The sequence below is a fragment of the Amyelois transitella genome, chromosome 15, assembly GCF_032362555.1.
Source record: "Amyelois transitella isolate CPQ chromosome 15, ilAmyTran1.1, whole genome shotgun sequence".
In the NCBI taxonomy this organism is placed as follows: Eukaryota; Metazoa; Arthropoda; class Insecta; order Lepidoptera; family Pyralidae; genus Amyelois; species Amyelois transitella.
Genome location: NC_083518.1, coordinates 845,453 through 860,000, shown reverse-complemented (window position 1 = coordinate 860,000; position 14,548 = coordinate 845,453). Strand labels below are relative to the sequence as shown.

Sequence of the window (14,548 nt, the reverse complement as noted above, 5' to 3'; positions counted from 1 at the left end):
ACAAGGGATATAGACGTGACCATATGTATGTATGTATGTATTTGTGGACTTTTCGCCAAAGTTGTAGCGCCGTTTAATATAACATACAGAGGCTATAACTAAGCACGTCACGAGAACGTGTGACTTGCATAAAAGCACGTTTGTAATGACTCGAAATTATTCTAAATTAAAAACGTGACTGCGCGAAATTTGTGTGTTTGTAGGTTACGTCCTTTTAATTTGGGAAAAAAATGTTAGTAGGCGACGTGCGATTCCCGGCACCAATTCATACATCAACGTCTTTTCAAGACTATTGGCTCTGTCTACCCCGCAAGGGATATAGACGTGACCATATGTATGTATGTATGTATTTTCGTGGTCTTAAAAATGTCAAAGAAATTCTGAAATCACGAAAAACATTTTCTCAAGACACAAACTATCTTCCCACATCCCGACTTGGAAACCATTTGAATTTCCATCCAGTGGAAACGTGTTTATATCGAACCTTACGGTGACAGCGGACAATGATACATATTTATCTAACAATATTTATGGGTGTTCCGAAAAAAACCCGCCGTTTTCTCCTTTCATATTTAAAGTTTGAATGGTTTATGAGGGGTTGGAGTCGAATTGGTAACGATGGTATTTATCATGTGTGTCTTTTTATCATGTGTGTATTTTATGCAGTGTAACGATTTCAGGATTCGTGTATTTTAATATTTTTGACTATGGGAATAGGGTTATAAACTTCTTCTTTTAGGCAACCTGTCACTAATCTCAATTCTATCATTAAGCCAAGCAGCTGAACGTGGGTCTATTAGTCTTTTTAAGACTGTCGGCTCTGTCTACCCCGTAAGGGATATAGACGTGATTATATGTATGTATTTTTTACGTATAGAGTATGCTGAACCTGAATGAAGCGGAAGATGTATGCAGGGATTGTGGAAAGTGGAAGGATGTAGACTCTGTCTACCTCTTCAGGAAAGAGGCGTGGTTTTATGTATTATATCATATACCTACCTATATACCTCTCTCCCGGACATTTTCACGAAAATTTTTGTGCTTCTTAATTTTTTATGCAAGCTCTTTATACCTTTGTATGAATTTTGGACAATGCAAAGAATTAGAGTAATTATTTTTGACAATCCTTTCGGCCTAGTCTCGCCGGTATCTTAAGAATATATCTTTATTGGTAAATCCAAAATAAATACGTTGAATACCTTTTTGAATTCAATTCTATCATTTAGCCAAACAGCTGAATGTGGCATATCCGTCTTTTCAAGACTTTTGGCTCTGACTACCTCCCGAGGGATATAGACGCCGTTATATGTACATATGTATGGATATTCCGCACACGAAATTAAAAAAACACAAAAGAAATCATGTTTTTTTTTTGGGATATTTCGTTTGATTATAGGTATTCGGTCTTGTATAGTAGTTATAATTAGATTTAAGTGATGTGACGTCAATTAGTGATACCTTGTATACAGTTTTGAAAATAAATCTATTCTATTCTTGAATTACCTAACTACCTTTTGAAGCCATCTCCACTGAAGTTATCATCCGTGAGTATTACGTAATACACGAATTTGTCCTGTGACGAGATGCTATCAGAAATTGGGGGTCCAGGCGGAGATGCGATCAGAAGGCTCGTTTATCAAAAACGGGAAAGGGTGTTGGGAGTGACCGACATTTTTAGGGCGAGTGGAAGGAACATTTGTAAGAAACCGGCTCGTGTCTGTAGATACACATGCTTTTGGTATCTAAGTTTCATACATACATTAAGATCCCCCAATAACGAATCAGAAACTAAGATGTGCCGTATGCCGTGTGGTTCGTTTACGACATCCATGGGAAAGTGATGGAGTGGTCCTATTCTTTTTTCTATTGGTGCCGGGAACCACACGGCACACGGCACATCTTAGTTTCTGATTCGTTATTGGGGAACGCCTATAAAAAGTTTGCATGAAGCTAATGCTTTGGAATACATTAAGCCAAACAGCTAAACGTGGCATATCAGTATTTTCAAGTCTGTTGGCTCAGTCTACTCCGCCAGAGATATAGACGTGATTATATGTATGTATGTTTATTTATAGACTCCTTAATCCCGTTTGTCCCGGAGGAGCAGATGGGTCGCTAAGAGGGTCGATGTGGATGGACTGATGTGAATTCCTTTTTTAATGGAACACCCTTTTTTGTAGCGTATGCAGATGATTTAATCATTGTGTCCGCCCGTTTGAAAAATACACACTATTTGTATGCAAAATTTGATAGAGATCGGTTTAGTGGTTCTGACGTGAAAGACGGACAATCAAACACGTAACTAAAAAAACTTTCACATTTATTTATTTACATTCATATTTTGCGAACGTTTCGTTTTAAGTTTTCTTAAATTTAAGTAAGTATTGTTATAATTTATTTAATAATGAAGCTTTTAAATAACATGTAATATTACTAGCTGGGCCCGCGAATTCGTCCGCGTGGAATAGTTATTTTGGGCATCATTGAATAATTTTCCCCGGGTTTTTTTTTCACATTTTCCATTATTTCTCTTCGCTCCTAAAAGTTGCAGCGTGATGTTATATAGCATAAAGCCTTCCTCGATAAATGGTCTATTCAACACAAACATATTTTTTCAATTCGAAACAGTAGTTTCTGAGATTAGCGCGTTCAAACAATCAAACTCTTGAGCTTTATAATATTAGTAAAGATGATTAGAAGAAGAATTAATAAACGTAAGGTTTTTACCAAAACATGACTTCCCTTCCGCCAAATTTCACTTGTAACTGAAAACGGAATTACTTACCAAAAAATAATGGAATCATTTTATTAAAATAGCTTTATGTAGCCCATGGAACGTAATTGTAAATTAATTACGATATCATAAGGAAGGGACCATCTAATAGCTAATTAGAGAAACGATTAATTTCATGAGGTCTGCGCGGTTAATGCCAAAATTATTCCTTACATCAAGTAATTTCCTTTTATTTTTAAATGGCTAGCTTTTACCCTGCTGCAGCTGTTATCATAAATAAAATAAGGTCTATAATTTTGTGTTGCAGATAGAACATATAATCTCGTCTACATCCCCTGCGGGGTAGACAGAGCAAACAGTCATCAAAAGTCTGTAATTCCACGTCAGCTGCTCGGCTTAATAATAGAATTGAGATGCAAATAGTTACAGAATGCCTAGCCCATCGTCTAAAATATACGTCTTTTACGACATCCGTGGGAAAAAGATGGAGTGGTCTTATTCTTTTTTGTATTAGTGCCGGGAACCACACGGCTTTAAAATACCAACACTTGGACTTACCTATTTGCATTCGTACCTGTAGTTTTTAATCCATCTCTTATTCCAGAAGCATCTAACCAACTAGAGTAACAAGAAAAAGGTCTGTTACATTCGATCGTTCAGGTTTCAATCGCTGCTATATTTAATTAAACGCCGCCCCCTGGGGCTCCATCGTGCACGGTATTTGCTCAACGCCATCTGTACGTGGCGAGACATGTCTTTTGTCTTACAAGACATTCGACATTTCCGTGAAATGAGTTCATACATACATCAGACATAAAATCACGCCTCTTTCCCGGAGGGGTAGTAGCCACTATCTCTGCATACTTCCTTCGCTTCATCCACATTCATAACTCTCTTCATGCAAGCTCGAAATGAGTTCTCCGTTTGTTTTCCTTAGTTTTCGCAATTCCCAATGTATGCCTTGAATCTAATACGGGCGAATGAATAAAAGAACTAATGTAATATTAAGGGTTTGACCCATTATAGCCACACAAAATAGCTAAACTACACACAAATTTCAATGTTTTTGATGCCTTTGCATTTCAGACCAGTCTAACACTATCTCAAAACTTAATTAATACATGTGCGCTCTTGAGTCTGTATAGATTGTTGAGATATGATTCCCAATTAAATAGACAAATGAAGGCGAACAGACGACAATTTGTCCCAGAAAGTAAGTGTATGTAAAAAAAGCGGTCGAATTGAGAACCTCCTAATTTTTGAATTTGGTTCAAAATAAAAGACTTTTCTAATGTTATGTCTTGTCTAGACAAGAAGGCGTCTTATCATTTACAACAACTAGTAAGATTTCATATTTTCAGTAAAATAGCGTTATTCAACGCTCGTAACTTTCATCGCTAGAACAAGAATGTTGGTATTTTCATTACTATTGTGTTAAAAAGTACAGTTAATTTTATATTTGTGGTCGTTAATAGCTACATCATTAAATATTTTATGTTTGTTTGTAATATCTTTATTGCAAAGTTTATATAGAAACAAGGAATAGTAAATAGTTATAAAAGAAACAAATCACTTGCAATGGCGGACTTATCCCATGATGGGATCTCTTCCAGTCAACCGGCAAACAATAAATGTGTATGTTTATGACTCATATTAATAAACAGATTCTTTGGTGTCAGTGGAGAACGTTTTTCAAAGATTTTGTTTTATTTAAGTTTTTTCTATCTGAAAAAGAAACTTGGAAATTAATATATTTTTTGGATGATCTATATTTAAAAATTTCTGTTATGTCGTTTCTGAAATAAAAAATAATATTTTTGAAAACGGCTTTAACGATTTCGTTAAAATTTCACATTAAAAAAAATGATTTTGGGAAGATTCTTTTTTCGCACATTTTCACCCAAAATCATTTTCCCATAAAAATATGGTAGTTTTTCAGATGTCATTGGAAACAGTTAACAAAAACATCGAACACCGCTCAGTCACCCAGGTATAACAGTTTATATCTTTAATTAAATAATAAATATATATCCTCGTTTATATAGCTATGAGTAATAAAATAAATAAGCCAGAAATAATGTTGCAATTTAATAAGCTAATTACTGCAATTTAGTTGGGGATAGTTAAATGTATTTTATGCTATCTTGCATAATACCGTTCTCAGCGGTACTGCAAACTGCGAGTATGCACATTTTCGTGGGCTGTTTATTGCACTATGCATCATAAAGCTTAGAATTAATAATAGTACCTACTAAATGACAGTAAAACCGTCTCGGCATATTCAGACACCTCACTCCCCAGAATAAAGGTAAAATGTTAGCAAAATGCATGTTGCCGCGTGGTTCCCTGCACCAATAGAAAAAAGAATAGGACCACTCCATCTCTTTTCCATTGATTTCGTAAAAAGCGACTAAGATATTGGCTTATAAACTTGGGATTCTTCTTTTAGCCGATGGGTTAGCAACTGACTGGTAGCTGAACGTGGATTTTGAGTCTTTTCAAGACTGTTGGCTCTATCTACCTCGTAAGGAATATAGACGTGCCAAACTGCGAAAAAAGTCAAATTACCTCGTAATATCAGTTGACTCTTGTAAAAGATATTTATTTGCCCGATAAAGAAAAAATATTTTTTTTAATCATAGCTTTTGTCCCGGTTGGGTCTTCCTCAGGAAGAAATCCGGGTCAGCAGATAAGTCGAATCAAGTCATTAAAAGAGTGATTTAAAGTAAACTGGCGACCTGATATCTCACGGAATATTCTAGAATGAAAAAAAACGAAAAATATACGTATAAACATACGGTCACGTCAATATCCCTTGCGGGGTAGACAGAACCAACAGCCTTGAAAAGACTGAATGGCCACGATCATCTATTTATTAACGTATTAATGAAAAAATAATACCAAATAATTTTTTTTTTAATATGATTAATATGGCAACACAGATTGCAGTGGTAACGCAATAGTCTTGTTATTCCTCTATTCAAATTTAATTATAGTCCGGGAGCCAGGACCCGAGGGGACCCCGGGATTCAACTCGGCTTGAATGGGGTCCTTTGTTCTGCTGGCATGTATTTTGTTCGTTGTTTGACCCTATGCCATTTCAAATGTTACAGTGTATTGTTTCAACCACGCCTCTACGTGGTACGTTACTCTTGTATGTAAGTCTTTCTTTCTTTCTTCTTCTTCGTCGTGTTCTTCATGACTGAAGGTTGCTGGCTTGCTGTGAGACTGCTTGCAGAGTGAGGAGTGATACTGAGGATTGGAGTTGATGATGATGGAGAAGGTTAATTCCAATCACGTCGGGGTCACTAATGTAGAGGGAGCGATGATTCGGCTCGACCGCCACTAAAGGGAAGATCTTCCGCCAGGCTAGGTGTTATGCCTGGGGAACCGCGGCTCCGACGATGTTATGTCGGAGGTTGTATATATAGCTCCAATCCGTGAAATCTTTGAAATTTAGATTCTTCGCTGCTATTGGTTGAGCGCGTCAACTTCTTCGCGATGATTGACAGTTGTTGTGTGATTTGATGTTCTGACGAGTGGCGTAGAGATGTCGCCACAGATTCGCTAACCAACTGTTTCCAGGCTGTCCTGTCTTCAGCTTTTCTCAAGGCTGTGGTGAGTCCCGTTACTTTTTTGTCTTGATCCGACCAGCGGGTATGAGATCTGCCTCTTGGTCTTTTACCGTCTGCTTTCCCAACCTTCCCTTTCCCAAGCTATTCCCTTAGTCGCCTTTGTAGAGACTTTTGTATTACAAATTGCTGCGGGTCCGCTTTCAACTTGCGTTTGAAATAATCATACATACATATATAAATCACTCCTCTTTCCCGGATGGGTAGGCAGAGACCACATCTGTCCACTTGCCACGATCCCTGCACACTTCTTTCGCTTCACCCACATTCATAACTCTCTTCATGCAAGCTCGTCGGTTTCGGGTACCTATGGTCACTTCTATATCCCTCGCGGGGTAGACAGAGCCAACAGTCTTGAAAGGACTGAATGGCCACGTTCAGCTATTTTGCTTTAAGATAGAATTGAGATTTAAATAGTGACAGGTTGCTAGCCATCGCCATCGCCTAAAAGAAGAATCCCAAGTTTATAAGCCTATCCCATAGTCGCCTTTTACGACATCCACGGGAAAGAGATGGAGTGGTCCTATTCTTTTTTGTAATGATGCTGGGAACCACACGGGTACCTTGTACACTTGAAATGATCCGTTTCGTTTTTCCGATTTTTCTACAGAACCATAAAAGAAATAACAAAGCAACAATCTTCCTTGGTATTTTCTTTGAAAAACTAAACCAAATTTAAGTTTCTCAATTCGCTTTCAGCTACATTTTGACCAGCACGGGACGCAGGTGTACGCCTCCCATTATACCCCGGCGACCGGTCAGTCCCTTAAGAATACATTAGTTCCTTTATTCATTCGCCCCCTATTAGATTTAAGGGCTTTGTCTTTACTGGGTATCGTGGAAACTTGTTTTTTAAAGATATATTTTGTCCAACTTTGAATTGAACATGGCTTTTTGTTGTAATAAAACTATTTGTTTGCCTTTTTTTGTAGTAGATTGGAGTAGACGATAAATATAGTCACGTCCACACTCTCTTGTGGGGTAGACATAGCCAATAGTCTTGCAAAGGCTGAAAGGCCAGTTTAAGGCAGAAGTAACACGTTTCGATTGCAAAATTTCACGAAGCTTGGTCAAGTGACGCGACGAACAAACAAACTTTCCTTTTTATATCTAACTAAAGTAAGTAACTAATATAAGTATCGTGTGGTTCTCGGCACCAATAAAAAATAATTAAACATCTCCATCTCGTTCCCATTGATGTCGTAAAAGGCGACTGAGGGATAGGCTTATAATTTTGGGATTCTTTGAGGCGATAGGCTGGCAACCTGTCATTATTCGAATCTTAATTCTGTCATTAAGCCAAACAGCTGAACGTGGCCTGTTGGCTCTGTCTACCCCGCAAGGGTAATAGATATGATTATACGTAGGTATGTATGTATTTAATATATGTAATAGGGATGTAACCAAGGTCTTTAAATAGTATAAATTAGTTAATACCATGATAAAATACACATAAGACTTAGAAATATTACCTGAATTTCATGCCTCTTTGCTCTCACATCTATACTAATATTATAAAGCTGAAGAGTTTGTTTGTATTTTTGTGTTGATTAAACTATTCATCGGGGTAGGCTTTAGGCTATATAACATCACGCTGCTACTATAAGGAGCGAAGAGATAATGGAAAATGTGAAGAAAAAAAAACGAGGAAAATTATTCCTCCTTGAGGGCTTCAACGATGTCCAAAATAACTATTCCACGCGGACGAAGTCGCGGGCACAGCTAGTTCGACTATAAATCAATTTCGATACCATCAACGAGTACTTTAACATTAATTCACCGAATAAGCTTTATATGAGAACTTCCATTTGCCGCTCGCAAAACATAATATCTCAGATTTCTAAACGTGAATGCGGGATTGAATTCCCGTACCTTTATTGCCACTCGATTTATAAGGACCCTTGGATCTATATGTGTGTATTATGATTATACGTACTGTAAGGGCTAAATCACATTACATTGGAGAGGATTAAGGTCCCATTTTTTTATTTTTGTTTTATTATTTGGTTCGGAAATTGAATATATACAATTATATCATGACAAGGAAAACACCGGAGGCTTGGTAATAGGTTCTCATTTTTACATTTAAGATACGGAATTCTAATAATTACTGCACCTATTTTGATGACAGCACAGAAATAAAACCTTAGTAAGAGTAACAAAGATTTTTCTAGAAATTCCCACGAGAGTAAATCACCGCGCACAATTCTTCACAAAAAGATCTTACTGTTACTGTGACTGAAAATTTTAATATTTCCGATTACTGCAAGCTTTCCAAACACTATTTGAAATCCTGGCAAATGGATGCTTTTATCTTCGTCTGAAGTAAATACTTCTCGAATCTCCAGATTTCTTTTGACAACCACTGAATCTTTTGAGTTTTGAAACGCTTTTAAAACTGTTTTCAATTTGAAAGATGAATTCCACGAAGCCTTTGTAGACAGAGTTTAGTCAGAAGTGATTTGTTTTCATTGAAATCGTGTGGTTATGTTTTTGTTTACTGTTTAAACTGATCTTAATTCAATAATGTCATTTTAGTCATCACCACTCCATCTCGTTCCCATGTATGTCGTAAAAGGCGACTAAGGGATAGGCTTATAAACTTGGGGTTCTTCTTTTACGCGATGGGCTAGCTACCTGTCACTATTTGAATCTCAATTCTATCGTTAAGCCAAACAGCTGATCCTGGCATATCAGTCTTTTCAAGACTGCTGGCTCTGTCTGCCCTGCAGACGTGATTATATGTATGTATTTATGTATGTACAACCTTAAGTTTTAAAGTTGGAAGTAATAAAAAACTTACTTTTTTCTTTTAAATTTGTTTCAAAAACATTAGTAGAATCTTCATCTGTGATATACAGGCGCCCTCCGCAAATTTAATCATTAGAATGCCCCCCAAGATTCGTAATTGCAGATGAAATGTTATAATCATGAAGAGATGACGAGATGCTGGCTTGAATGATGGAGTAAAGAAAATTTAATAGTCCTTCCGAGAGCCTAATGACCCTGGGGGAAGAAACCAGACAGAATAAATATAAGAACATTGTTTTTTGACGGAGCAAAGCGGAATCGTTGTAAAACGCCGCGGTTTTCAAAAAAAACAATGCACATTGAAACAGTTGATAACAAGGAAAAAGCTTTGAATTAACTCTTTGGAGTCACAGGCATTCCGAGACAGAGATGGACTGATCCTATTACATTCTACCAGAAGCCACACGGTTATACATGACAAACATGATTTGTTTATTTTATAACTATGTACTTACTATTTTCTTGTTACTGTGTAAATTTCTATGCAATAAAGATATTACAAACAAACAAACATGTTTGACTTAATGAAATTTCTGATTATCGAACTACTTTGATCTATATTTAAAATTGAATTTGTATGTGATTGATGTTTTGGACGAATGGAATATTAAAATCAGTAAATGTCGCCAGTTTCGTCTACTGTATAATTACGTATGTATGAGTTAACATGTAAACATTATTACACTTTTCCAATGGGGCAAAGATAGATGTTTTACCAAATATACTGTTGGTGTGCCTTTTCTAAATAAGTAAGTAAATATGTATGTAAAGTGAATGAGTAAATAAATATTGCTCGATTGTTTCAAAGACATTTTCAAACAAACATTACAACGAAATTCGCGTTTTTGTAATTAAATTTAAATCTTTTCTTCGTACACTTTTATTTGTTACGTTTATCATTTCCATTTTATTTTGGAACTTTAATTTGTAGTTAACATTTCCGACAACAGAAATTTTTCTTGTGATATATTATGAGGTAAAATGGAAATGAACCGTACGCTCTTTTCCATGTACATATGTCATAAAAGGTGACTCTTGGAATATGCTGCTATAATGCAAGAAAAGAGAGCAATACCTACAGAGAGAGATAAAGAGACAAATCTCAACAAAGGTTCAACTGGTAACACCCAAAGATGAGTCTCAAAAGTTATATTATGAAACGGAGGGACTTTAAACTATTCACCTCTCGCTTCACGTCGGACGCAAATAAATCCAACGTTGCTGGCTTGCATGTGCTTTGATTAAAACCATTACAGAACGCGCCCTGGGGGAAATTGTACGTCCGTTTGTTAACTAACTCTTTATTTCGCTGTTTAATTAAACCAATTAATTCTTTACTAGCGCACTCTTTTGGTTTTTTAAGAAAAGATTCGTGAGTGTGGCTAAATAAGTTTTTTTTTTGCCTACCCCTCCAGAGAAAGGTATTATTGGTTTTTATTTTAACTGATTTTAAATGTACAGTAAAATTGAGATAAAAGACACATGAACAAAGTCACTTACCACTTTATTAGAGACAGTTAGAAACGTGCCAATAGACATTTTATTTGATAAATAATTAACAAAAACTAATTAAAAATTAAAATTACTCATTAGCCCATAAAATATGGCTAGATTGTATTTAAATATTAATATGTTTTATTATTATAAATATCAGTAAGTTTATGTAAGTTTGTATCATATTAATTAGATACATAAGCCAATGCCTTTCTTTACATTTTCCTGTCGTGGGCCTACTGTAACAAATTTTTCTGGAAATAAATAGTGCCCTTGTACCCAATTTAGTTAATTTATTTTAGTTTTAGTTTAATTTGAATTAATAAAGTTAATTAAGTACGGAAAAAAACTGAGAATAGTTATTGTGTTAGTTTTTTATGAGGACGTTGTTCGTTCAAATTGTTTTATGAATTTTGCAGTACGATTCGTTGTATTGACATCGGTTTTTTGTGATTTAAAATAAAGAAACGTGCTTTGATTCATCAATTACCTAATAAACTTTTGGCGACCAACGATCGGAGATATAATGTCGTCCTTGTCTGAGAGTAAAACAAACTAAGTACTGACAAAAGCATTCTAAGTCTGAGGTGAGCACTGAACTACACAGCTTCAAACAAGGTTTACCTCAAGCTAATTTGGTTTGAGAACGCTTCAATTTATTCCTATAATTGCCTTAGATTCGCTCCTCTAAAACAAGATCCATTGTAAAGGAAATAATGATAAAAAATATTATCAATAGTTCCATCATGTAATTGTATCACGTTAAGTACTAGTGTCAACGAACGAAATATTTGTATTCTTATGTGAAGCTCGAACATTCACAAATTGATCATACATACATACATATAATCATGTCTATATCCAAAGAGCCAACAGTCTTGAAAATACTGATAGGTCATGTTCAGCTGTTTGGCTTACTCATGGAATTAAGATTCATATAAAGTGACAGGTTGCTAGCCCGTCGCCTAAAAGAAAAATCTCAAGTTTGTAAGCCTATCCCTAAGTCTCCTTTTACGACATCCATGGGACAGAGATGGAGTGGTCCTATTATTTTTTTTTATTGGTGCCGGGAACCACACGACACAGCAAATTGATCCCTACATTAAAAATGATCAGAGACAAAGTGTTGGCACAAAAATTTAATTAGTATTGTTGGTGCCTAAGCTAGTGTAGGATTGAATAGGCACAGGGTCACGTAAAATAGGATGTCATTGTATGAATAAAAAGAAAAAGGTACACATGAATTACGCATATATTTATATACACTTACGGATACATTACGTAATTACATGTACCACGACCTCCTTCCAGAGGGGACTAAATCTTCCCACTTGTAAAGATCCTTACGTACTTCTTACCATTCATCTATCTTTTCATGAACCATTAATTTATTTATAGAAATGGGGTCAAACTAAAATCGCCAAAGCGAACACACCTCAAACAAACCTCCTTACAAATAAGTCCTGGTTGAAGGTGAATTTGCGTTGAATTATAAAGCTTATTAAGCATTGTTCCCCAGTGTACAGTAACGTGCAAAAAGCTTGGAAGCTCGGCAGAACTTGCCAGTTGTATTATTTACCGCCTGCCTGACGCTTTTGATTAATTAAGCTTGCCCCGGCTTTGCCCTAGGCACTAAAGTCGCGCAATTTCGAATGCATGAAGTTTTGTCCACATTTTGATCCATGACAGAATTAACTTTGTATTTGGTTCTTTGGGTGTCTGAAAGGGATTGATTTGCAATTTATTTAATACTCCATTGTAATGTTATCAATATCAACTCGAAAATTATTAAGGCAGAAAAATATTTGCGTAAAATTTCTTTTTTTGGAAATTAACACCTAACTTCTGGTCCTGGGCTTTTCCATCTCTGTCTGTATTGTATGTTTTATCTCTTATGGTGAAATAAAGAGTTTTACCTATCAATCTATAATAGGGCTAATAATCAGCATTAGATTTTGTTTAAGTGCCATTTCAGAATTAATTCCGCAAAAAAGGTCGATGATAATTAATTTGAGGTTCAATTTAATTGCATTTCTTCGACTTTTCTTCTTATTGTTGAAAGTTGACATAGCGTCAGTGTCAGAGCAACTTGGCATTTTGTGACTTGGTCACATCGAATCATAGAAATGCTCAGCCAAATTTCTACGTAAATCTTTTTAAATTCTGGTATGATTAATAATGGAAACTCCCCAAAATCTGACTGCATTGGGAGCTGAAAACAGAGAAGAGCTACATGGAGCTACCACTTCCACATTGGAGACTTCCAATCCTGCAAGCACATGCAACAACATGAATGATTTCAAGATGTTTGAATTCAACTCTGCTGATGAAGTCAGGTACCTCTCTCGCTCATATTTACAGGGTTTTGTAGTTGTACTTCTTGTGTATTTAATCCCCAAAGCCTTCGTCTTCGGAATTTACGATATCTTTTCTGTTTGACCTGAATTCTGCTTCCTCAATGTTAACTCAAACTGTTCCTTTATCATCACTTTTATCACCGAAATTGATAGTACTTTGATTCGCAGAATATGGAAAATTCATATGTGTAAATTTCAAATGTGCTGATTTCCTAATTTTGTTTCCATATTAATTTCATTTCGCGCATCTACAACTGTAACTTCAGTACTATATGTCAAAAATAGGTGGATGAAAATTTTTACTTTATTCTTTCATTGTTTTAGACAAGCCATGAAGGCAATGCTGTCTGGAAGCAAACCTCAAAATTCAGGTGATGAAATAAAACCACAAACGGTCAAAGCTGACGCGATCGTCAAGAGTCCCGCCAGAAGTCGGGTCAACTCCAATCATGAGCTGAAAAAGATTACTGGTCACGTTTTCAAAATAGTTACCGCTAAAGAAGAAGGAGCATTTTCTAGTAACATCAGAAAGAAAAGACCTGGCCGTCCTCCTAACGCTGGGCCTTCTAAAAAGATCAAGAGGACTAGTGTCACTAATATGTTTAAAGGCAGATTGACAAATGTGGTCCCGTTCAAGCATTGCGCTTCTGAGAGCGAATCTGACGACTATTTTTACTGATGTTATTGTATTTGTGTTTTAAATGATTGTTTTTCTTTTATCTGCAGTCGTTTCTTTTGTTTGTTCATTGTAATGGCGTATCAATAATTACATTTTTAACTAGACCATTTCCTTGCGGACTGATAGTGATAAATATTTACCTTGGGAGAAATAATAGAAAGTGCCATGTGGTTCCCGGCACCAATAGAAAAAAGAATAGGACCACTCCATCACTCTTCCATGGATGTCGTAAAAGGCGACTAAGGGGTAGGCTTATAAACCTAGCTAGGCTTATAGGCTAGTAACCCGTCACTATTTGAATCTCAATTCTATCTTCAAGCCAAATAGCTGAACGTGGCCTATCAGTCTTTACAAGACTGTTGGCTCTGTCTACCCCGCAAGGGATATAGACGTGATTACATGTATGTATGTATTTACCTTGGGGATTGCGCTTAACTATTTCTACTTGTTACTCACCCAATCTAAGATTCATGGTCAAAGGCATACCCGGGCTTCTCTCCACAGAGGTGAGGATGTGCAGATAAATAACATACGTAACATAATGCATTGAACTTACATTTCTAAATACATATAGTTCTACTCTTAGCTAGATTGTTATCCAACCGAATGCAGACTTTCAATGGACCAGAAGATTGATAATTTATATCTCATTGTTCGCTTTGTTAATAAATCCTTTCTGGAGCGATCCGTTTTCAACTCCGCTGGCTATCGTTTATGTTCAGAGTTGCGCTGAGAAGTGGCAAAGACCACTTATCCTAAGTAGAGTGGACATTAAATTAAGCGTTTTTCTTATGGAAAAACTGCATATGCACAATTTACGAAAGAGTAGTATTTACATGTA

At 36.1% G+C, this 14,548-nt stretch overlaps 2 protein-coding genes across 2 annotated transcripts in view; both read left to right on the top strand.

Annotated features, from left to right (window-relative positions):
• LOC132902561 (uncharacterized protein CG43867) overlaps positions 1-14,548 on the top strand; it is a 358,449-nt gene that overhangs the window by 14,157 nt on the left and 329,744 nt on the right. The window lies entirely within an intron of this gene.
• Positions 12,850-13,707, top strand: LOC132902568 (uncharacterized). Its single transcript, XM_060948326.1, has 2 exons — positions 12,850-13,007; positions 13,353-13,707. Exons 1-2 carry the CDS (start codon positions 12,850-12,852, stop codon positions 13,705-13,707), a joined length of 513 nt encoding a protein of 170 aa, XP_060804309.1.

What these genes read in the sequence shown, in the direction of transcription:
- LOC132902568 (XM_060948326.1), top strand. Translation starts at nt 12,850, where the DNA reads ATGGAAACTCCCCAAAATCTGACTGCATTGGGAGCTGAAAACAGAGAA. An exon ending in AACTCTGCTGATGAAGTCAG is followed by an intron (nt 13,008 to 13,352) that starts GTACCTCTCTCG and finishes TCATTGTTTTAG; the next exon opens with ACAAGCCATGAAGGCAATGC.